At 43.4% G+C, this 23,929-nt stretch overlaps 1 protein-coding gene across 3 annotated transcripts in view; it reads right to left on the minus strand.

Moving 5' to 3' along the window:
* Positions 1-826: 826 nt before the first annotated feature.
* The window catches only part of LOC137375891 (SH2 domain-containing protein 4A-like), a 56,390-nt gene continuing 33,287 nt past the window's right edge, over positions 827-23,929 (minus strand). Inside the window, exons 4-5 of one of the 3 annotated variants that reach the window (XM_068043539.1) lie at positions 9,652-9,757; positions 827-2,712 (exon numbers count right to left, since the gene is read on the minus strand). In XM_068043539.1, the coding sequence (XP_067899640.1) occupies positions 2,686-2,712; positions 9,652-9,757 (133 nt within the window). In that variant the 3' untranslated portion in view covers positions 827-2,685. Of the gene's footprint in view, positions 2,713-9,651; positions 9,758-17,965; positions 18,183-23,929 lie in introns of those variants that run through there. The other 2 variants (XR_010976084.1, XM_068043540.1) reach the window with 2 other exon arrangements.

Consider the following 23,929-nt stretch of genomic DNA (forward strand, 5'->3'; position numbering starts at 1 on the left):
TGTAATATCCCTGCATGAAGCCAATGTCAGAGACAAGGGGTTCGAAATTGGTTCACGTCAGGAATAATCCCAGTGCCAGAATGAGTAGTCCTGAGGCACACCTGATAATTGAGTCTCAGGTCTCATTCGCGTGAGATTGGTAAACTTCAGACACCCAGCTTCCCCAATTAGCGCGCCAGCAAAGAGGATTTTAATTTTGTATCACTGCAACATCCACAGTATCCCTCAGGCAGGTCCTGGGCGGAGTGGGAACTGATTGGGAGGAAGGGGATTTCTGGGGTGGCAGTAGTGGGGGTTGTGATCAGAAGGAAGGGGAGCAACCGGGAAAGAGGCCGGAAAGAGTGGTCCTCCTGAATGTGAGCCACTACCTTTTTGGCAGCGGCCTCCAGTAGTTCCTTTAAGGCTTTTATGCCGGATGTAGACTACGTTTTCCAGAAAGCAGCTGACCTGATATCGACTGTATTCAAGGTAGCCCAATTTTGAAAATAGGGCTTCATAGGTTAGACACTTATTTGCATATGCAAAGTTCCTTATACCTGTTTTAGGCATAGGCCCTGGATGCCTTTTTTTCTACCTTTACTAATATGGTGGGCAGTACATAATGGGCGTGTGTGCCCCGCTCACCATATTGGGTGCTTACTGCTTAGGGATCCATTTTGCACCTGAAAAAAGGCACGGCACCATTAAATTTCTAGGCCCACAACTTTCATCAGATAATTTACTCTCTTCCATTGAAATCCTCGCTAATATTGTTCTACATCAACATTTTCAATACTTTTATTTGCATAATTTTTCCAAAGTTCAGAAATCGAAGGACAATTGTGGGTTTTTGAAAGTTTTCTTTTGCTTTTGACCTTTAATTTCTCGATTGTTGGCACAAAATTCAAAAAGATTCACTCAGGTCCAGCTGAGAGAAGATGAAAGCCAAAGAATAAATGGTGTGATTTTGACTTCAACTTGCTCACTGTAAATTAAAACTGTTTGTTATTCAAACTGTACATGCATAGTACTCATTGTGATAAATATGAAGTGTAAGCAAATAAAATCATTCATATAATGTACAGAATTAGAAAAAGTGTATGATCATAAAGACCAACAGAAATGATTTATACCACAAAAGTGGCTGTCCTGCTAATTTAGTCATGCCTTTGTCATGAGCAGAATAAAAATCATGTCCCATGCGTCTCCATAAAGTATTCAATTTATACCATGTATTCAAAATTAATCTGGCAGAGAATAAAGAGGATAAAGTTAACTAGGTAATGGGATATGAAAAAATGGGTTTAAATATTATCTAATTTCTGGCCTAGTTACAGTGCACCTGAAGGTGAAAAGAAGCATCTAAATTTATCGCAAAGAAGGAGGCCATTCAGCCCATCACATCTGTGCTCTTGGCTACTGCAATCCAAAACTAATACGACTGCCTTGTTCTCTCCACATTGCTGTAAAACCCTTTTGTTTTTTTAAAATACTTTTATCTACCTGCACTTCCATTTTCAGGGAATTATATACTTGAAACCTAAGGTCTCCCTGTTCAACCGTTTCCTTTAGTGTCTTTTTATTGAGTGCAAACTCCCATTCCTTGTTTTTTCATGCAACGTGCATTAGCTCACACTTATCCATATTAAATTATATTTCTCACCTGTCTGCTCATTCCACTAATCAGTCTGTCTTCCTGACATCTTTTATGGTCTTTCTTGATTTTTGCTTTTGTATAATTAGCAACTTTCAAAATTCTATTCCTAATATCCAATTCTGACTCATCTATATATACTGAGAACAAAAGTGGATCAAGCAGTGACTACCTCGATCCACAACATGCCACCATTAAAGTCTGGGAGATTTTAATTCCTGGACCTTATCTCCATAGGTCTCCTATTCGAAACCAGTGAGAAATGGCAGCTGGCCAGTGAATGGGAACAGAATGTTGTGTGACAGGAAGCCGGAACTGGGGACTGAAAAAATTATTCTCAACACTCAGGTAAGGTGCTAGAATGGGGTTCGACAGGGCTTGTGATCGGGGAGGGTGGGAAGTCCGGGCAGGGTAGGCCTAAATTTCCTTGCAGGGCATGGAAGAACACGTCATGATGATGTCATCAAAACCCAATCTGCATATTTCATGAAGGACCCTAATGGTTTCCAATTGCTGCCTTTCCCGCCTGCTCAAAGGAGCAGGCCAAAATCGGAACCTTCGGGAAGACAGCGGGAAAGGTGATTAGAACAGCCCACCAGCCTGCTTTCCACCAGCAGGCAAGGTTAAATTCACCCTTCAAGAATTTGGTCACACCTTACACAGCACTAATTGGTCTATAGTACTTGCTTTATCCTTCTCTCCCTTCTTGGACATAGCTGATGATTTGCCTATTGTCTAAGTGGATTAAGAATGTGTACCACTTGAACAATCCCTTCATACTTATTTTCAAAGGAAAACAGTTTGGTAATTACAACATGAAATAATGTCATGAAATATGAGGGATAGTTCATAGAGGTTAAACTATAATGAACATTTCTCAGCAGAAGCATAATAAGCAGAAAACAATTTCATTGTTATTTTAAAATGAAGCTTCAGAAATATTACATATAGTTTTCATGCCATTGTTGATCCATGTTCTTCTGCCTTGCTGTTGGTGAGCGAGTTTCCTTGTAGGTCATACATTTCTCATTATGATCCTGGTCCTCATGTTTCTACCATTTTTTATCATCTTCAAATACCTGTCGAGTACAAAAAAATTTTAATGTGACATTTTTGAAACCATTTTTGCATTTATTGTAAATGTAGTATCTATAAGAATTCTTTTTAAATGATCAAAATATTTAAATAAACATTTATCAAGTGAGTATAAAATGTTAAGTTTAATCATTCCCATTGCAATCAGGTATCAAAGCTAAATTATTCTGCTGCACTATTTTATTTGCCTTTAAAATCCTGCATTTTTGAAGCTTTGTAATAGACACAATTCATTACACGATTATATAAATCTGAATACACCTAGAATTTGTTGTGATGTTGCAGTGTATTGACACTAACATATTGCACCACATAGTGATAGGGCTGTGGTTCATAACCATAATTTCTTACATGGCAATTTCAGACCTCAAGCTATTCATCAGTAGGGCATGCTGAGTAGAGCCAAGGGACTTCTTTACAGGAGGAAGGAAAGAAAATTGAGAGCAATATCACTAAAGGTCCTGAAAAAGGCCATCTGCTCACCTTCTCAGCTGGGAAATAGTGAATGATGTGAAGGGGAGACTGCAATTATGAGACAAATGTATTCACTATAAATTCCTAATATTAAAATTTAGCTTCTGTGACAAGAGATCAAGCATGAACTACTAAAAGGGACAAATGTTCAAACATGTTTTGCCATTAAACTAAACCAAGAGGACTTAAACTATTAAGAAGGTGAACAACAAAGTGAAAATGTCTCTCTCTCAGGTTTATCACTTAAAGGATCTTGGGGCTAGATTCTGCTGGTAGTGTTTTTCAGTCAATTTTAACATTATAATAGTAATTTATGAAGCCTGTATTTAGCAATAACAATAAATACTCAAGAATTTATATCATAAGTGCTCCAATTATTGCACCACTCAATCATTTCTAAATACAACTTATGGTGCATATTTTAATGTCTTATATTGGTTGGTCAGGGTCAATTTAAGATATGACCATTTTTGAAGGTCAATGTTCAAATACTGATGACTTGTGGATTCTTGATTAATATTATTGCTTTTGTTTCCAACAGAAGACTTCATATTAAACATTGGGTATAAAATTTCAGTTGGTTGCACTGAATAGGTAGCACAAATTCATGGGTATGCAACTTCTTTTTAATATGCAGTCAGAATACCTGAACTCCCATAGTAAGTTCTGGGCTACAAAAAAGTATAGTAAAGCTCAGTACTTCACAGTAACTCCCTCTGAAATTGTTCCAACTGACCTTGCAAAGATGCCTATTCATCACTCGAGCCAATACTTGGTCAATATGTAGCATTACATCCAGTGGGAAAATGTCAATTTTGGAACAATATAAGTTATTTTCTGCCCTCAATTTGTTTTTGTTAAATTGCTGGCTTCCCAGTCTCAAACTTACTCAGAATTCCTAAATACAGCATTTTTATAAAGTGCAAAAAGTTTATCTGATATGTACGGCACACTTATAAAAAAAGTTTCATAGTTACTGTAAGTTAACCTTGTATTGTTTTTCCAGCAGCTGTTATACTTAACCTTTATACTTACTCCATAGAAAATATTCATACCTGTGCATTGTATAAATCTCAATTGTATTTCGAGGATTGGAATGCATAAAATTTCTTACATTATGAAGATTGTACATAATAGAAATAAAAAAGACCCATTAAAGATATAATTACAATCAGGAATGAATGTGTTTTATTTATGACAAGAAGTATTTTGGCAATTTTATGTGAGAATTTATCCGTATGGATTTGCCATATTAGCCTTAACTACACAGACAATCCTGGAACATCAATCTATAGAAAACAACTTTGTTTACTACAATTTATAAATAAGCCAAAACACTGCAATAGTAAGCTTTTTTTGCTCTTACATTGCATAATAGCATACAGTACCAAACTATTGTATTGTAGCCTCATATTTTTGATTGGCTGAAACAAAAATAAATCACAACACTGTAGCTATGCAGCCTCAAACTCAACCAATCAAATCACTGAAAATACTCTTTGAATTTTTTTGTCTGTGTGTCATTCTGTTCTCCCTTTAAACTGCTAACTACAGCTTCAAAATAATGTTTCTAACACAATAAAAAACAAAAAGAATTAAATCTAGTAGGGTGAGTGTTCTGTGTAGCCTGGAGATATCTCCCTGACCTGGCAGGGTCACTTACGCATGAGAAACAGACTCCTGACCTCCCAGCCAGATTGGGGTGGAGACTTGTGGCAGCAGGCCCCTGGGGCCTGCCACAGTGAAAAGATTAGACAGCTGTGAGTTGTCTAAAAAAAAAATCTGCAGAAAAGTTTGACTTTTGTTTCTGTGTACAGCTATGTTCTCAGAGTGCTTGCACAGGCCCTTCTTGCAATTGAAGCCATCAGGCCCAACTCTACAAGTCTAACCATGCTGAAGCCTAGTAGACAGTTGCATTTCACCCTGCTGGAACTGGACCTGGAACACATCAGGGAAGAAGGAAAGCAGCACTGCATGCTTCTAAGCAGCTTTCTGCACCCACAAATACAACCAATACTTCCAAAAATAAGGTAGAAGGTCTCGACCAAAGTCAAGATTGCACAAGGAAAGACATGGCCTCCTCTATGCTAGATGTCCTGTTTCCCTTTTGCAAGACTCTCCTTAAACCGCCTGCAGGCCTCTTATCTCCAAGCGGGGCAGCAGCCACTCTACGCCCATTTCCCACACATTCCCAGGTAGGAAGTGGACAGCAGCATTCAAATAAGGAGTTAAATCACCCAAGCCTGAAATTTAGACCAGCAAGTATATTTCACACTCGCTCTGCCTGCAACCTGTTCCAGGTAAAAATCGCTAATATACAAAATAACATCCAAATTTAAGTATGTTACAAAGCTATACTGCAAGTATGTGGTTCAGATGATTTCAGGCAATTTATTTGTTTACAATTTCTCCCCTCCACTCCAATCATTTACATAATCTTGCCATACTTAATGCATTTGTTCCATCTGTTTTTATTTATTCAAAATTATGCAAGTTTGTAGCATAGAAGGAGGCTATTTCTCTCATTATGCCAAACAATATCATACTAATCCCACTACCCTGATTTCTCCTCATAGCCCTGTATCTTCCATTGCTTCAAATCTTTCTCCAATTTCCCCTAAAGCAAAGCAAGGGACCCTGCCTCAACCCCTCCCATTCCATTTTTTCAACAATTCCACTTTTTGTTGCCAATTTAAACATTATGCAACAGGAAGAAACAGTGATATTGATATGATGTGAAAAAAGGTTCTGAATTGTAGTAGGAACACATAACAGGAAAGGACAATATTTACAGGGACACTGGTGGTCATTTTTTATTTTGGGCACAGGTGGGAAACTGATGTTAACCAATACCCTGCCTGTTATACAACCTGCCCAATTTTCCTTTCCAATGAAGACAGGGTGTATAACGAGCAGCCAATTAGCTAACACCAGTTTTACGCCCCCGACAGTGGTAAAAATCGGCTCCAGTACTGTCTGCAACATATTATATAGAAAATATGATTGATAAGGTGATACAAGGGTGATAACACAAGCAGAGGTTTCTAATAAACAAAGAACAAAGAACAGTACAGCACAGGAACAGGCCATTCGGCCCTCCAATCCTGCGCCGATCTTGATGCCTGCCGAAACTATGGGCACTTCCAGGGCCCATATCCCTCTATTCCCTTCCTATTCATATATTTGTCAAGATGTCTCTTAAACGTCGCTATCATATCTGCTTCCACCACCTCCCCTGGCAGCAAGTTCTAGGCACTCACCACCCTCTGTGTAAAAAACTTGCCTCGCACATCCCCTCTAAACTTTGTCCCTCGCACCTTAAACCTATGTCCCCTAGTAACTGACTCTTCCACCCTGGGAAAAACCTTCTGACTATCCACTCTGTCCATGCCGCTCATAACTTTGTAAACCTCTATCATGTCGCCCCTCCACCTCCGTCCTTCCAGTGAAAACAATCCGAGTTTTTCCAACCTCTCCTCATAGCTAATGCCCTCCAGACCAGGCAACATCCTGGTAAACCTCCTCTGTACCCTCTCCAAAGCCTCCACGTCCTTCTGGTAGTATGGCGACCAGAATTGCACGCAATATTCTAAGTGCGGCCTAACTAAGGTTCTGTACAACTGCAACATGACTTGCCAATTTTTATACTCTATGTCCCGACCGATGAAGGCAAGCATGCCGTATGCCTTCTTGACTACCTTATCCACCTGCGTTGCCACTTTGTGACCTGTGGACCTGTACGCCCAGATCTCTCTGCCTGTCAATACTCCTAAGGGTTCTGCCATTTACTGTATACCTCCCACCTGCATTAGACCTTCCAAAATGCATTACCTCACATTTGTCCGGATTAAACTCCATCTGCCATTTCTCCGCCCAAGTCTCCAACCGATCTATATCCTGCTGTATCCTCTGACAATCCTCATCATTATCCGCAACTCCACCAACCTTTGTGTCGTCCGCAAACTTACTAATCAGCCCAGCTACATTTTCCTCCACATCATTTATATATACTACAAACAGCAAAAGTCCCAGCACTGATCCCTGCGGAACAGCACTAGTCACATCTCTCCATTCAGAAAAACACCCATCCACTGTTACCCTCTGTCTTCTGTGACCGAGCCAGTTCTGTATCCATCTTGCCAGCTCACCTCTGATCCCGTGTGACTTCACCTTTTGTATCAGTCTGCCATGCGGGACCTTGTCAAAGGCTTTACTAAAGTCCATATAGACAACATCCACCGCCCTTCCTTCATCAATCATCTTCGTCACCTCCTCAAAAAACTCAATCAAATTAGTAAGACACGGCCTCCCCTTCACAAAACCATGCTGTCTCTCACTAATAAGTTCGTTTGTTTCTAAATGGGAGTAAATCCTGTCCCAAAGAATCTTTTTGAATAGTTTCCCTACCACTAACGTAAGGCTCACCGGCCTATAATTTCCTGGATTATCCTTGCCACCCTTCTTAAACAAAGGAACAACATTGGCTATTCTCCCGTCCTCTGGGACCTCACCTGTAGCCAATGAGGATGTAAAGATTTCTGTCAAGGCCCCAGCAATTTCTTCCCTTGCCTCCCTTAGTATTCTAGGGTAGATCCCATCAGGCCCTGGGGACTTATCTACCTTAATGCTTTGCAAGACACCCAACACCTCCTCCTTTTTGATAATGAGATGACTGAGACTATCTGCACTCCCTTCCCTAGGCTCATCATCCACCAAGTCCTTCTCCTTGGTGAATACTGATGCAAAGTACTCATTTAGCACCTCGCCCATTTCCTCTGGCTCCACGCATAGATTCCCATCTCTGTCCTTGAGTGGGCCAACCCTTTCCCTGGTTACCCTCTTGCTCTTTATATATGTATAAAAAGCCTTGGGATTTTCCTTAATCCTGTTTGCCAATGACTTTTCATGACCCCTTTTAGCCCTCCTAACTCCTTGCTTAAGTTCCTTCCTACTGTCTTTATATTCCTCACGTGCTTCATCTGTTCCTAGCCTTCCAGCCCTTACAAATGCTTCCTTTTTCTTTTTGACTAGGCTCACAATATCCTGTGTTATCCAAGCTTCCCGAAACTTGCCAAACTTGTCTTTCTTCCTCACAGGAACATGCTGGTCCTGGATTCTAATCAGCTGACGTTTGAAAGACTCCCACATGTCAGATGTTGATTTACCCTCAAACAGCCACCCCCAATCTAAATTCTTCTAATGACATCATACAAGTAACTTCAAAATGCTGCCAGTTTGGGGCTCACTATTGATGCGTGCAGATTGGAAAATTGGGGCTGTAATGCTATTGTCTGAACTCTGACCCAGCTTGTGTCTAGCCAGCAGGGCTCAACGCAACAGGAGAGCTTCACAAAATTACCCCACATAAATCATGATGGCGAAGCTTGAATGCTTCATGCAGTTGATATAGTCATCAGTATCTTGTAATCATGGTACAGCCCATAGCGTGGTCTCAGTCATTTTTCAAATTATTAATACATCGTTCATCTTTTCTCATTGTTGAGCTTTCGACTTGAGAGTTGCCCTGTTATTTTTTCCAGTATTACTTTTTTCTTTGCTCCCATCAACTAGAACTGTTCCTGAATTTTGACATATGGATTTACATCAGAAGTTAGAAACCATTTTATCAGAAAATGAAATGTACAATTCTACTATAGAAGAGGGCATTTTTCCAGGACAGTCGATACAACCATATGAATTCGGAGCAGAAAAACGCCATTCGGCCCCTCGAGCCTGCTCTGCTGTTCAATAAGATCATGGCTGATCTGTTTCTGTCTCGAATTCGACACTCCCATCTACCCCCGATAATCTTTGATTCCCTTGCCTAACAAGAATCTATCTACCTCCACCTTAAAAATATTCAATGACCCCGCCTCCATCACCTTCTGAGGCAGAGAGTTCCAAAGTTGCACAACCCCCTGAGAGAAAAGATTGCTCCTCATCTCTATCCTAAAAGGGCGATCCCTACTTTTAAAACAGTACCCTCTAGTTCTGGACTCACCCACAAGAGGAAACATTCTTTCCACATCCACCTTATCAAGACCATTTAGGATCTTATGTACCTCAATCAAGTCTCCCCTCACTCTCCCAAACTCCAGTGAAAACAAGCCCAGTCTGCCTAACCTTTCCTCATGAGACAACCCGCTGATTCCAGGTATCAATCGAGTAAACCTCCTCTGAACTGCCTTTACGCATTTACATTCTTCCTTAAATGTAAATGATAAAGAAATTATACACCTTATAATATATTTACCTGCATGTGTATTAATGCTTTTTTATTAACATTGAATGTTTTCTTCTACATGAATATATATTTAATCAATGCTGACTGATTTTAATCTGAAAGTGGCCTCATTTCACTACAGTATGTTCATATGGTAATGTTTGTGAATTTCCCCCCCATTAAATGAGGACTCAAAAGCATGTTTCAGTTGTGACCCCATTCTAACCTTGCAAGCTGCGTATACTTTGTCTTTTCCATTTGGTTTAAATTGTTCATCTGTATTCCAGGTGTCAGTATCTGAAAATATCTTTCTTTGATTTTCTGTGAATCTCCTAAAACAAGGATAATTTACAATATTAGCTTACATTATCTTGTTAAGTCTGTCTCAGTATAAAATTTGAATTAATGGAACACTAAACTTGAACTACATTTAGTGATTTTTAAACTTTTCTGTGTGTGGGACTTCCTGCAAATAGTTGCACACTTCCGGGAACACCCTGTCAATCTTCACAGAACCCTGTTCCAATTTTCAAGACAGTATCAGCTTCCCAAAGAAAAACAATGCTATCATTCCAAAAAACAAGTCTTATTAATATAGAATGACCGAAATAATGGGTCAAGTTTAGCCCACACCCCCACCTGGCAGTAATGCTGCATGGGAGGGTTTAGAATTGGCCGAGGTTACACTGTATCCACCCAATGGCATCACGTCTTCACTGATGTATACTCCTGCTGCAGGCAGGCGGGGGACTAATTTAAACCTAAACCTTGTGGCACGGTGACATCATCATTGCCATAACATGATTTTAATGAAGATTCGAAGGAGAAAGGTCAGTGTCAAACCCCCCACCAGAGAATTCTAGTAGGATGCAGTAGGGTGACAAGAAGATGCCATGATAAGTTGTAATCTTTATTGTTCAGGAGAATTCAGGCAGCTAGGAGGGTTGGCTATACTAAAATGGCAGGTAGTGTACCTTATAATTAACACATGCATCCTATAAGCCATATTGGAGGTTTCGGAAGCTGTTAAAAGCCCAATGGGCAGTGTGCAACCTCATTTCTGGGCTGTTGATCTTACAGAAATACAAGATAGTTAATAACAAGAATGACTACTTACATAGAAAAAATGTCCCAAGTCACTTTACAGAGGCAAAAGGAAAAAAATGAATGTCAGCCAAAGAAAGATTTTAGGAGGGTGATCAAACTGGTAGTTTTTGTAGGAGGGTCTTAAAGGAGAAAAGGTGGAAGGGTGTAGGGAGGAATGTCAAATTGTGCTGTAAATGAAGGGGGAATCAACGATGTCAGAATCAGAGTAATGGAAAGCTTGGGGGATAGAATGAAAGCTATAATGCTGGAGGAGGTTATAGAGTTAGGGAGGGACGTGGCCATGAAGGGCTTTAAACACAAGGATGAGTACTTTAAATTTGAGGCATTGCAAAACTGGAAGCCAACACAGATTAGCAAGGACAAGAGTAATTGGTGTGCAGGACTTGGTGTAGGATAGGATAGCAGCAGCGGAGTTTTGGATAAGCTAAGGTTTATAGCAGTTGCAGGATGGCAGGCTGGCCAGGACAGCATTGGAATAATGACAAAAACATAGATGAGGGTTTCAGCAGCATATTGGCTGAGGCAAGTGTAGAGGCGGATGCAGAGGCAGAAGTAGGTGGTTTTCTGATATAGAGGATGTGGGGCATGAAACTGAGCTCGGGGTTGAATCAGAAGCTGATGTTGAGAACAGTTGGGGTCAGCCTGAGACTGTGGCCAGGATGGGGATGGAATAAGTGATGGGGTCCAGAGTTTATGTTGTCATCCAGAGGCAGCATGTAGATAAGGAACATAGGAAGGATCAAGGATAGATCCATAGGGGAATCATTGCGGATGATACTCTGACTATAATCGAATAGGTATAAGTGGAACCAGGCATGGTTGTCCTCCTGAACTGGACAAACAAGAATTGGTGTTGAAGGAGGATGGTGCGGGCAACTGTGTCAAAGGCTGCGAAGCGGTTGAGAAAAATAAGGAGCAGTAATGTACCACGGTCACAATTACAGAGCATATCATTTGGGACTTTGGGCAGAGCCTTTTTGGTGCTGTAGCACAAATTTAATTTGAGAAATTCAAACAGGGAGTTGCAGAAAAGATGGACACAGTTTTGGAAGTTGGCAACATATTCAAGATAGTGAACAATATGGAAAAGGGAAACCCAGATTATTATTTTACAATGTGAGAATAAAGCGAAAGAAGCATGCTGAAACTTATAAATATAAATTTAAGACTGGTATCAGTAAATTCTTCTTCACAAAAAGAGGTAGATCTTCAATTTGTGTGTTAGTGTAAAATTGTGAGTCAGTAGCCTGTTTTACATCTCTCCCAAATCTGTGTATCTGTCACTGACCATCATCTCTGAAGGTTTAGGCTCCTTTTTAGTCTCGGATAAAGTATAGGATAGGTGAAAAGAGATCATAAATTAATAACTTCTGCAACCTTCAACCTGATTTCCAGTGCTTATACACAGCACGAAAGTACCAATAGAATGGGCTCAGTTGAGTATTTTTGTTTGTGATTTGATTAGAATACTGATGAAGCAACGTTACTGCTGGGGATATCACTCCTCTAAATGAGCATGCTGCCATTGGAACATAATGTGGGGAAGGGACAGTACTGCTACAAAACTGTTCCACAACCAATATGTAATTCCAGATTGCTGTGTTGTACTTGGGGCAAAGACCACACTGCAATTTTAGAACCAAGTGTGGTCATTTACTATTTTTTTGTAAGTACATATATTCTTTTCTTTCAGAAATTAAAATGCTGTATCTATATATATTTAGCTTGTATAGTGACATGGCAAGGAGATTTAAATTGCTGCGCTTTTTTCCTTCACTAGGTATGCACACTTAAGTCTCCATTTCAGCTCCCTGCCCTCTCTCCTCCGAATTCAGTTGTGTCTAATTTGGTAGCAGTCTTGTCTGAGTCAGAAGGTTGTGGGTTCAAGTCCCACTCCAGAAGATTTGAGCATAAAATTGAGGCTGACATTTCTGTGCACTACTGAGGGAGTGCTGCACTATAGGATGTGCCGCCTTTCAGATGAGATGTTAAACTGAAGCCCTGTCTGCCCTCTCAGGTGGACGTAAAAGATCTCATGGCACTATTTCAAAGAAGAGCAGTCAAGTTCTCCCTGGCATCCTGGCCAATATCTATCCCTCAATCAACATCTCTAAAAAACAGATTATCACATTGCTGTTTGTGGGAGCTTGCTGTGTACAAATTGGCTTTCACTTTTCATACATTACAACAGTGACTACACTTCAAAAGTAATTCATTGGCTGTAAAGCACTTTATAAATGTAAGTCTTTCTTTTTTTTCTTCTGTCCTCTATACCTCTCCCTCATTATAAACTCTCCCACCTTTATTCATGACCACCTTATCCATCTTGCCATCTCACATCACTTGACTGCCATGGTCCCAATCACATAACTATCACTGATGACTTCTTAACCATCTAACTATCCATATCTCCTGCCCTCAATACCATTTCCTTCTGCACCGCTCTGGAAATACTTTCCATCAAGTTACTTACAACCACACACTCAAACTGCTTTCACCGCAACATCTTTGCAGATGTTGATTTGCTCAGAATTTCATTGCCTATACATGTTAAGGAGGACTGTACAATTGATATCCTTCCAAGTTGTAGAATATCCACAGGTGCAAGGAGCAATGGATGGAACATATTACAGTCCACACAATTTTATGAATAGATTTAAATTTATTAATGTCCAGTTAGTTTGTGATGCCTAACAACTTATCCTACTAACCCATCATTCCAGCCCTAATGACTTGAAGTCATGTATTTGCAATAGTTGTTTGGTTGCCAGATCCATCCTGTGAAGTCATGACTGGTAATTCTAGTAAAGGTTTCACAGAGAGTGGGGGATAACAGATACAACGAGACTCATGCCACTAGAAGATGTTACACGAGCAGGCTATAGGAATTCACAAGTCCCATTTTAAGTGCCTGGATAAATCTGGATGAGCCCTACAATACAGCTGAGTGACCATCTCAAGAATCATTATAGAATTCTGCATAATATTGCAATGAAAAAAGGGTCACTGCTTTCAGAACCTGAAGGTGATGAAGCAGGAATGGAAGGAAGTCCATATCAATAGCATGAGCAGAGCGCACAGGAAGAAGAGGGTATGGAATAGGACAGCCAGAGAAAGGAGGGCCCAACTGATAAACTAGTTTTTTCAATTAACAAAGGGTCACTCATCAAATAAAGTCAATTCACACCTCCCTTTCTCCCTCCACACCCTCACAAAGTCACTTGCTGTTAAGGACCTCTGCTGAGCTCCTTCATAAGACAGAAGTCTACATTTCCCAAGTAGTGTTTACTTTACAGAACATTTACCAGAAAGTGCCAAAAATGCCAAATCACCCTAATAACAACTGTTTTTTAAAGAGTGTTATGCCAGCTAACTTAATTGCTCAAGTTCCTAATCTACTGCTCCTACAAGATGCTGCTCGAGGAGATGAAATTGAGAGGTATGTGCCAGGGATGGACCTGCCCCTGAGTATTAAAGGCCTGAAGTGACTCTTGTCTCAGGGAAACAACTGTCCAAGAAGGACCAGTTTCTGACTGTCATTCTCTTGCAGTAGCAAGGTATGCTGGGTCCTTGCCTGAAGCTCACAGGTGTGAAAGAATTGGAGGGGTCTTATGCAGCAGGCCCAATGTCACTTACTGGAAAGGCATTGACATTTTGCACCCAACACTCTCTGATGCTGGGCACAGGCTCACAGGAGTTGCTAACAGATACAAATAGGAGCCATTCAGTATAGACCAGATGGTCTGAACCAGTCTTGGAAGCTTTGTGAAAGGGTCCTGCTCAAGGATCCACAAAAACATAAGAACATAAAAAATGGGAGCTGGATAAGGCCATTTGATCCTTCAAGCCTCCTCCACCATTCAACAAGATCATGGCGGATCGTCTACCTCAACTCCACCTTCCCACACTATCCCCATATCCCTTAATTCTTTCAGTACACAAATATCTATAGACCTCTGTCTTGAATATACTCAACAACTGAACATCTACAGCTCTCTGGAGTAGAGAATTCCAACATATTTACAACTACTTGAGTGAAGAAATTTCTCCTCATCTCAGTCTTAAATGGCTGAAGCCTTCTTCTGAGACAGTAATCTTGTGTTCTGGATTGCCCAGCCAAGGGAAACATTTTCGCAGCATCTACCCTGTCAAGCCCCTTAATAATTTGATATGTTTTAATTAGATCACCTCTCATCTTCTAAACTCCAGCAATATAGGCTTAATGTACTCATTCTCTCCTCATAGGACAATCCCTTCATCACAGGACCCAGTCCAGTAAACCTTTGTTGCACTCCCTCCTGGGCAAGTATGTCCTTCCTTAGCTAAGGAGACCAATACTGCACACAGGGCAAAATTTAATGTGGCCATTTAAAGCGGGAATGGTGCCATGGGGGGAAATGGAGAATCGTGTCAGAACTGTCCGCCTGGAAATCAGGCATTGTGACATCGGTTCTGGATTTTGTCAGCAGCGGGAAAGCACCAAGGCGACAATGCCGTCCCACTCAATGGGAAGTTATTTTAAATTTCTGAGAGGTTGTCTATAATGCATTTACATATTATTTGTGATTTAATGGTTGGCTCTTGATTTAGTGGATGGCAGGCAGAACTCAGGTGACTTTGGTTTTACGACCATTAAAACGAGGCTTCAGAGCCTCGATGAGGAGGCAGACCTAGGCATTGCTGCATCGGTGAAGACGCGGGGGGTTATCAGGCCACTGTCGGACTGTGTTGCTATGTACACTGCAAGGGGGCTCGGGGTGCTGTGAGCTCTGGAAAGAGGACCAGGGACTTGGGGACTCTGCAAGGGGGATTGGGATCTTCGGGACTCTGCTATGGTTTTGTGTGGGTTAGAGGGCGCCTGAAATGGGTCATGATGCTGCTATAAGTTTTTTCGCTCATACAGCTGAAAGAGAGGGTCGGCTATCTGCAAGGTTGGCCTTTGACTGCCATCAGGGACTCCGCCAAGAGATCTATCAAAAGAACAGTTGCCAAGGTCGGGTCATTTCTGCATTGACAGTGCACTGTAGGCCCACAGGTCACCTGGCATAGGTCTCATGCTCCCTGTGTTTATGGACCCCCATGGTGTAATGCAGCGCCTCCGACGGAGAGAGGGCCAACAGGCTGCTGCACCTGCCCGTGAAGCTCCATGATGAGAGCAGCAGCAGCCAGCAATGCCAAGAATGACCCATCTGCATCAGAGAACGTACTGGACTCAAATCAACTTCCTCTAAATGTCTGCGCGCCATCGTCAGCGAAGACTGCGCCTCTCCAGGGAACCAACACCAACCTATTCGCCCTGCTGCAGGACGAGTTGCAACCTATGTGCTTTGGGGGTCACCCTATGTCAGTGGCCCTGAAAATCACAGTGGCACTGAACCTCTATGCATATGGCTCTTTCCAGGGATCCACTGGGGACATGAGTGGCATCTCCCAGGCAGCAGCCCACTGCTACATCAAGGAGGTGCCCAATGCCCTGTTCAAGAGGGCTGGTGACAATGTGTGCTACTGGACCGACCCTGATAGGCCGAGAGGGTCATCGGGTTAGGGGCAATCGCTGGATTTCCCTGTGTGCAAGGTGTGATGGATAGTATGCATGTGGCCATCAAAGCTCCAACAGACCAGCCAGCCGCCTTCATCAACAGGAAGGGCTTCCATTCAGTCAATGTTCAGTCTGCGACCACCAAAGGTGTTTTCTGCAGGTGTGTGCCCAGGAAGCAGCCACGAAGCCTACATACTTTGACAGTCCCAGGTGGCACAGCTTTTCAGGCCCCACCACTCGCCTTCAGGGATGCATTCTCGGGAACAAGGGCTACCCATTGAAGACCTGGCTTCTCATGCCTGTGTGGAACCCTCGCAATGCAGCGGAGGAGAGGTACAACAATTGTCACGGATCCACACGAGCGACCATTGAGTAGGCCATTGGCCTACTGAAGACGAGATTCCGCTGCCTCGATCGATCTAGTGGAGCCCTGCAGTATGCTCCTGCGAGGGTCTCGCGTATTGTGGTGGTCTGCTGTGCTCTCCATAATCTAGCAGTGCAGATGGGGGAGCCCTTATATGATGATGAGATGTCTGAGAGACACTCCTCTACTGACAAGGACGATGCAGAGAAGGGAGAGGAGCAATCAGCATTGGATGCTGAAGATGTTGCACCAGAGGCCAGGCAGATAGAGTGATGTGCCAAGGTGGAAAGAGACATCCTCCTAAACACCTGCTTTCAGCTACCCTGATGTCCAACCACAGAGTCTCCAATTAAGACTCACCTTAGTGCACGTAGTCTGTCTTCTCCTTTCCATTTGTGTTCCCTGACTTTTGACCAGCTGCAAAGTGTGCTAGTGCCCATGGTAGAACAATGAGGGCTGTGGTCACATTGGCATTGCATTAAAGGGGAAGGGGGAAGTCAGCGACTCACACAGTCAAGGCATAATAGAAAAATGCCTCCTGACAATAAATGTTAATGATTATTGAAAAGTTCTTTTGTTACAATCAATAAAGTGCATATGTTCTGCACCTATGAGTCCCAGATGTGGCAAGGTGGATTTCTTAATATGTTTGCGAGTGCTCCTATGCGATGTGATCCCTGCGATAGCAACATCGCTGCAGGCAGGCTGCTGATCAGGCTGCCCTTGGCCTGAGATGAGTTTGGCGGGCGTCTTCTAAGTGCCTGAGGCCTGGAGGGCCCGGCTGCCTGATGGTTTCCTGCACAGGTGCAGGTCTCTCCTTACGTGTCGCGACTGCTGGAGCTGGCCTCACTGGCGGTGAGACTGAGGAGCCGCTGTCCACACTCGGAGTGCCCTGAGGGGAACCCCCCCCCATCCCCCAGATATGCAGGTCAGCTTCTCCTTCTCTCTTTCAAGGCTCACTTGAATCTCCTTGCTCACCAGAGATGGACGAGGAGCAGGAGAAGTCTCAAGGCTTCTGGTCCTTCTCTCGCTTTGCCACTGCTACGTTGAGCACATGGCCAAGGCAATGGTGTGCAGATCTGCGTGTATCTGTGGAATCAGGCTCGCCATGACGGTCACCAACCTCTTGATGGAGGAAGCCATGCGCTCACATGCCGGGGACATGGCAGCACTCATGGCATGGGTGAACTGTCCACCCAAAGCTACATGTGGCCTCTGGAATCTCAGCCAAATGTTGCCTTACCCCTCTTTGCAACTCCAGCATGCCCTGTGCTGTCAACACTATCATCTTCCCGAGCCTCGACTGTCTCAGTCTCAGCCTCAGCCAGCTGTTCAGGCGCATGTGCGGTGCTCTCACCAGCTTGTGACCCTGATTCTAAAGCCGAGCGCAAACCCACCAAGGTGAAAGTATCTGCACTGGAGGAAGGTGCAGGAGATTCATGGGACGGTGCATCCTCCGACTGCTGATCTTCCTGTATAACAGAACACAAACATGTGAGGGTTAGGATGAGCAGATCTAGTCATGCCAACCATGCATGGTGTGGGTCTCCAGAGTTGAGCTGTATGTCAATGGAAGTCAATCCTCATTCTTTTGCACAGAGGCTTCTATGTCAGCATCCGCTATGGAGCAGTCATCCGGAGTCCCTGCCAGTTTGAGTGCATCCTCCTCCACCATGGAGAGAGGCCTAATATTGGGGATCCCTCTGCCAGTCCATGATGTCTCTCTTGTGTGGTGGGCTCTCTTGTCCTGCAAGTGGAAAGAGGGAGATAGTCATACTTTGCTGAAACATCAATATGACAATTCTGCTAGTGGCAGCCCCTCGACCCTTACTGGATTTCGCACATAGCTTATCCTCCCATCAGCTCTCAGGGAAGTTAATGGGGGTGAGCTGCGAAAGAGGTGGCCTGTGGCCAAGATGCAGCCATGCATCTGTCAGGAGGTGAAGCATGACCCCCTTTGCCAGTGCTTTTGTGGTGCTTCCCTCTCATTGTCATGCTACATACTCGAAGCCTCGTGCAACCCCTCAAAAGGAAAGAGGTATGGACCACTCACTTCGGCGAAATAAATGAGGTTGTTAACTCTTCCTACACTGGACTCATGTCTGGGTGGGTAGTGGGGGTGGGGGGGGGGGTGGCGGGTGTTGGTGGTGACCCCACGGCAGCTGACCTCCTCAGTGATCTCTGTCCAGATGTCCAGGCTTGCTTGGCCAGGTGGGAGGACCTCTTCTTGTCATCGATGGGGAAGAGAACCACTCATCTTTCCCTTGCAGCTTGGAGGAGAATTTCCAGGGAGGCATCACTAAACTTTGGGGCCACCCAGTGTCTTCCTTTTGCCATGGTCAATGCAGGCTCTGTTTTAGCTTCCTTGCCTTTCAGTCCGACGTAGGGGCCCTGGGGCAGCAAGCAGCAGCTGATGGGGCATTGAGGCACCAGGAGCAGCTGGAGGGGCCCCGAAGCACCAGGAGCAGCTGGAGAGGTCCTGAGGCGCCAGGGGCAGCAGGAGGGGTCCTGAGGCGCCAGGGGCAGCAGGAGGTCCTGAGGCACTAGGGGCAGCTGGAGGGGTCCTGAGGGACCAGGGGCAGCTGGAGGGGTCCTGAGGGACCAGGGGCAGCTGGAGGGGTCCTGAGGCACCAGGGGCAGCTGGAGGGGTCCTGAGGCACCAGGGGCAGCTGGAGGGACCAGGAGCAGCTGGAGGGGTCCTGAGGCACCAGGGGCAGCTGGAGGGGTCCTGGGGCACCAGGGATAGCTGGAGGGGTCCTGAGGCACCAGGAGATCCCAAGGCAGCTGGAGGGGTCCTGAGGCACCAGCGGCAGCTGGAGGGGACCTAGCACCAGGGGCAGCTGGAGGGCCCATGGGGCACCAGGAGCAGCTGGAGGCGCCCTGGGGCACCAGGGATGGCTGGAGGGGTCCTGAGGCACCATGAGATCCCAAGGCAGCTGGAGGGGTCCTGAGGCACCAGCGGCAGCTGGAGGGGACCAAGCACCAGGGGCAGCTGCAGGGCCCATGGGGCACCAGGAGCAGCTGGAGAGGCCCTGGGGCAGCTGGAGGGTCCTGAGGCTCCAGAAGCAGCTGGGGGTCGTGTGATACCAGGGGCAGCTGGGCTGTCCTGAGGCTCCAGGGGCAGCTGGAGGGATTCTGAGGCAGCAGGGGCAGCTGGAGATGTCTTGGGCAGCAAGCTGCACTGTGGAAGGCAGTCGTTCTCAAAAGGCAAGAGTGAATGTACGCTGGCAGGCCTTTAAATATGCCGCCAGCGCCTGTTCCGGGATCATCAATGTCTCACCCCTGCACCGCGCTGCGTGATTGCAGGTGAGGGAGTGATCATTGCCTCTAGGATGTAAAACAGTCGCTCGCTGTGTGATCGTAGTGGGCTGGCCATCCACATCACATTCAGGAACGGCATCCATTTCCGGGCTCGCGGCTGGTGTTGGCTGTGGGCTCACTGAATTCAGCCCAGTTCTTCAGGTGTGGCCTCATCAATGCCCTGTATAATTGTATTAAAAGTCACTTACTCTCATATTCCAATTCCTTTGCAACAAAAGCTAACATACCATTTGCCTTCCTAATTGCTTGCTGTACCTCCATGCTCACTGTCTGTGCTTCATATACAAGGACACCCAGGTCCCTCTGAATGCAAATATTTCCCAGTCTCTCACCATTCAAAAATATTATGCTTTTTTATTTTCCCTACCAAAGTGAGTAACTTCACACTTCACCACATCGTATTCTATCAGCCTCTTTGTGTCCTCTTCACTGCTTATTTTCTCACCTACCTTTGTATGATCAGCAAAGTTGTATACATTAAACTCAGTCTCCTTATCTATGTCATTAATATAGATTATAAATAGCTGAGGCCCTAGTACGAATCCTTGCAGAACCCCACTAGTTACAACTGGTCAATCTGAAAATGTCCTGTTTATTCCTGCTCTCTGTTTCTGTCCATTAACCAATCAGAAAATCAAGAGGTAGAATCAGTTTGGGTGAAGCTAAGAAACAGAAAGCAGAAGAAAACAGTAGTTGTAGTATAGGAAAGAGTATAAACCTGAAAATTAAAGGTGCATGTAACAAGGGTAATATAGTAATCATGGAGGACTTCAATCTGCATATAGATTAGGTAAACCAAATTTGCAGTATTAATGTGGAGGACAAGTTAATGGAATGTATACAAGATAGTTTTCTGGATCAGTACGTCGAGGAACAGACTAGTCTATTTTGGATCTAGTATTGTGCAATAAGAAAGGGTTACAAATAACCTTGTAGTAAAGGGACCTGTGGGGAAGAGTGACCATTAATATATTAACCCCAATCCAATGAGATCTAATTTTGTGTGCTAACCTCTTGTGGTGCATCTTATCGAATGTTTATCTAAATACACTACATCCACAGGGTCCCCCATGTCCATCCTACTAGTTACATCCTGAAAAACTGCAACAGATCTGTCAAACATGATTTCTCTTTTGTAAATCCCTGTTGACTCTGCTTAATTATATTATGATTTTCTAAGTGCCCTGTAACTACATCCCTAATAATAGATTCTAGCATTTTGCCTACTACTGATGTTAGGTTAATTGGCCTATAAGTCCCCATTTTCTCTCTTCCACCTTTCTTAAACAGCTGTTCTAAAATCTATGTAATTCTGGAAGATCAAAACCAATGCATCCACTATCTCTGCAGTTACCTGTTTTTAAAACCCTAGGATTCAGGTAGTCAGGTCCAGGAGATTTGTCGCCACTTAGAGCCATTAATTTCTCCCTTTCTTTAAGTTCTTCATTCTCACTAAACCCTTGGTTCCCCATTATTTCTGGATTTTTTTTGTGCCTTTTACAATAAAGACAGATGCAAAATATTTGTTTAATGTCTCTGTCATTTCCTTATTCCACATCATAATTTCACCTGTCTCTGCCTCTAATGGGCCCACATTTACTTTCATTAATCTTTTCCTACTTACATACCTACAGAAACATTTACAATTTGTTTTTACATCTCTTGCTAGTCTACTCTCAAATTCTCTTTTCTCCTTCCATACCTAGTTCTTGATCCTCCTTTGTTGAATTCTAAAATCCTCCTAATCCTCAGGCTTACTACTCTTTTTGGCAACATTATAAGCTTCTTCCTGTGATCTAATACTATTTTAACTTCTCTTGTTAGCCACAGTTGGACCACATTTTTGTGGGGCTTGGGGCTAGGTGCCTTATAGGAATGTGTATTTGTTGCAAATTATATGTTAATTCTTTAAATGCTGGACATTGCTTATCTATCATCATATCTTTGAATGTAGTTTCTCAATCTACCTCAGCCAACTCACCCCTCATACATACGTAGTTTACTTTGTTCAGATTTAAGACCTTATTTTTGGACTTAATTAAATTACTTTCAATCTCATAAAATTTTATCATATTATGGTCACTCTTCCCACAGGCCCCTTTACTACAAGGTTATTTGTAACTCTTTCTCATTGCACAATACTAGATCCAAAATAGCCGAGTTGGTTGCTCGACATACTGATCTAGAAAACTATCCTGTATACATTCCATTAACTTGTCCTTCACATTAATACTGCAAATTTGGTTTACCTAATCTATATGCAGATTAAAGTCCTCCATGATTGCTATATTACCTTGTTACATGCACCTCTAATGTTCTATCCTACACTACAACTACTGTTTTCTTCTGCTTTCTGTTTCTTAGCTTCACCCAAACTGATTCTACTTCTTGATTTTCTGACCTAAGATCCTTTCTTTCTACTGTCTTTTTCCCATCCTTTATTATCAGTGCTGCCCCTCCTCCTTTTCCATTTTGCCTATCTCTCCTAAAAGTTAAGTATCTTAGAATATTTAGTTCCCAACCGTGGTCATTTTGCAACCATGTCTCTGTAATGGCCATTAGATGAAACCTACTAATTTGTATAGATCTTTCCCTCCCCTTTCTGCTCTGCAACGGGACCATTCCCTTCCCGACATCCTTGTCCACACCTCAATCACCCCAATAACCCCCTCCCCTTCCTATGGCACTATTTCGTGCAATCTCAGGAGGTGCAACACCTGCCCTTTTACTTCCTCTCTCACTGTTCAAGGCCTCAAACACTCCCTCCACGTGAAACATTGATTTACATATACGTCTTTCAATTTAGTATACTGTATTCGCTGCTCACATTACAGTCTGCTGTACACCGGAGAGACTAAACTCAGATACACTAATGCCGTTTAGGGAAGGAAATCTGCTGTCCTTACCTGATCTGGCCTACATGTGACTCCAGGCCCACAGCAATGTGGTTGACTCTTAACTGCCCTCTGAAATGTCCTAGAAAGCCATTCAATTGTCAAGGGCTATTAGGGATGGGCAACAAATACTGGCCTTGCCAATGATGCCCACATCCCATGAAAGAATAAAATAAAAGATTGGATGATGGCTTTGCAGAACACCTCCATTCAGTCCACAAGCATGACCCCGAGCTTCTGATCACCTGTCATTTTAAATCTCTACCTTAATCTCATGCTGACCTCTCTGCCCTCTGCCTCCTGCAATACCAATGGAGCTCAACGTAAGCTCGAGGAACAGCACCTCATCTTTTAGTTATGCACTCTACCACCTTCCAGACTCACTGAGTTTCACAATTTCAGACCGTAATCTCTGCCCCAATTTTGTTTTCTTTTTATTTGCTGGTTTCAGTTTTAGTTTCATTTGTCCCTTGTTTTTGCTTTCAGATGGCAGCTGTTCATTATTCTACCATTGACACCTCCTCTCGATACATCTTTTGTTTCTTTACTTGTCCCAATACCACTCCCTTTGGCCTTGCACCACCAACTGTTTTGTTATTTAATCTCTCCTGCCTTCCACCCTCTCACAGGCCTTCCCTTTTGTTCTTTTTCCACCCTTCTCCCTTTCACTTGCTTAAAACCTATTACATTTCTAACTTTTCGTAATTCTGATGAAAGCTCATCAACCTGAAACATTAACTCTGTTTGCTTCTTTACAGATGCTGCCTGACATGCTGAGTATTTCCAGCATTTTCCATTTTTATTTCAGATTTCCAGCGTCCACAGTATTTTGCTTTTGTTTTTACTACTAATTTCTATATGTGCTATCAATACATCTAATTTGTTGCATATGCTTCATGCAGATATTTAGCTCTGACTGTTTTCTAATTTTCCCTGACATCACCTTAGTCACTAACACCCTATTACCTTTGTTACTCTTTCTGCTCCTTCCTGATCACTCTGCTTATTATCTAAATGCTGCTCTGCTCTAGACCCTTGATTTCACTTGCTGCTTTTGAATTTAACCCCTTCTGAATCCTCCTACCCCCAATTTATTAGTTTGAAACACTGTTTACAATCCTAGTTATTAGATTGGCCCGGTCTCTGGTCCCAGCCTGGATTAAGTGGAGCCCTCTCATTCCCCAGTACTGGTGCCAGTGGGACATGAAGTGAAACCGTTACCTCCCACAACACTCTTACAGCCACACATTCAACCTTCTAATCTAATTATCCCTATGCC

Source organism: Heterodontus francisci, chromosome 12 (genome assembly GCF_036365525.1).
Source record: "Heterodontus francisci isolate sHetFra1 chromosome 12, sHetFra1.hap1, whole genome shotgun sequence".
Classification (NCBI taxonomy): Eukaryota; Metazoa; Chordata; class Chondrichthyes; order Heterodontiformes; family Heterodontidae; genus Heterodontus; species Heterodontus francisci.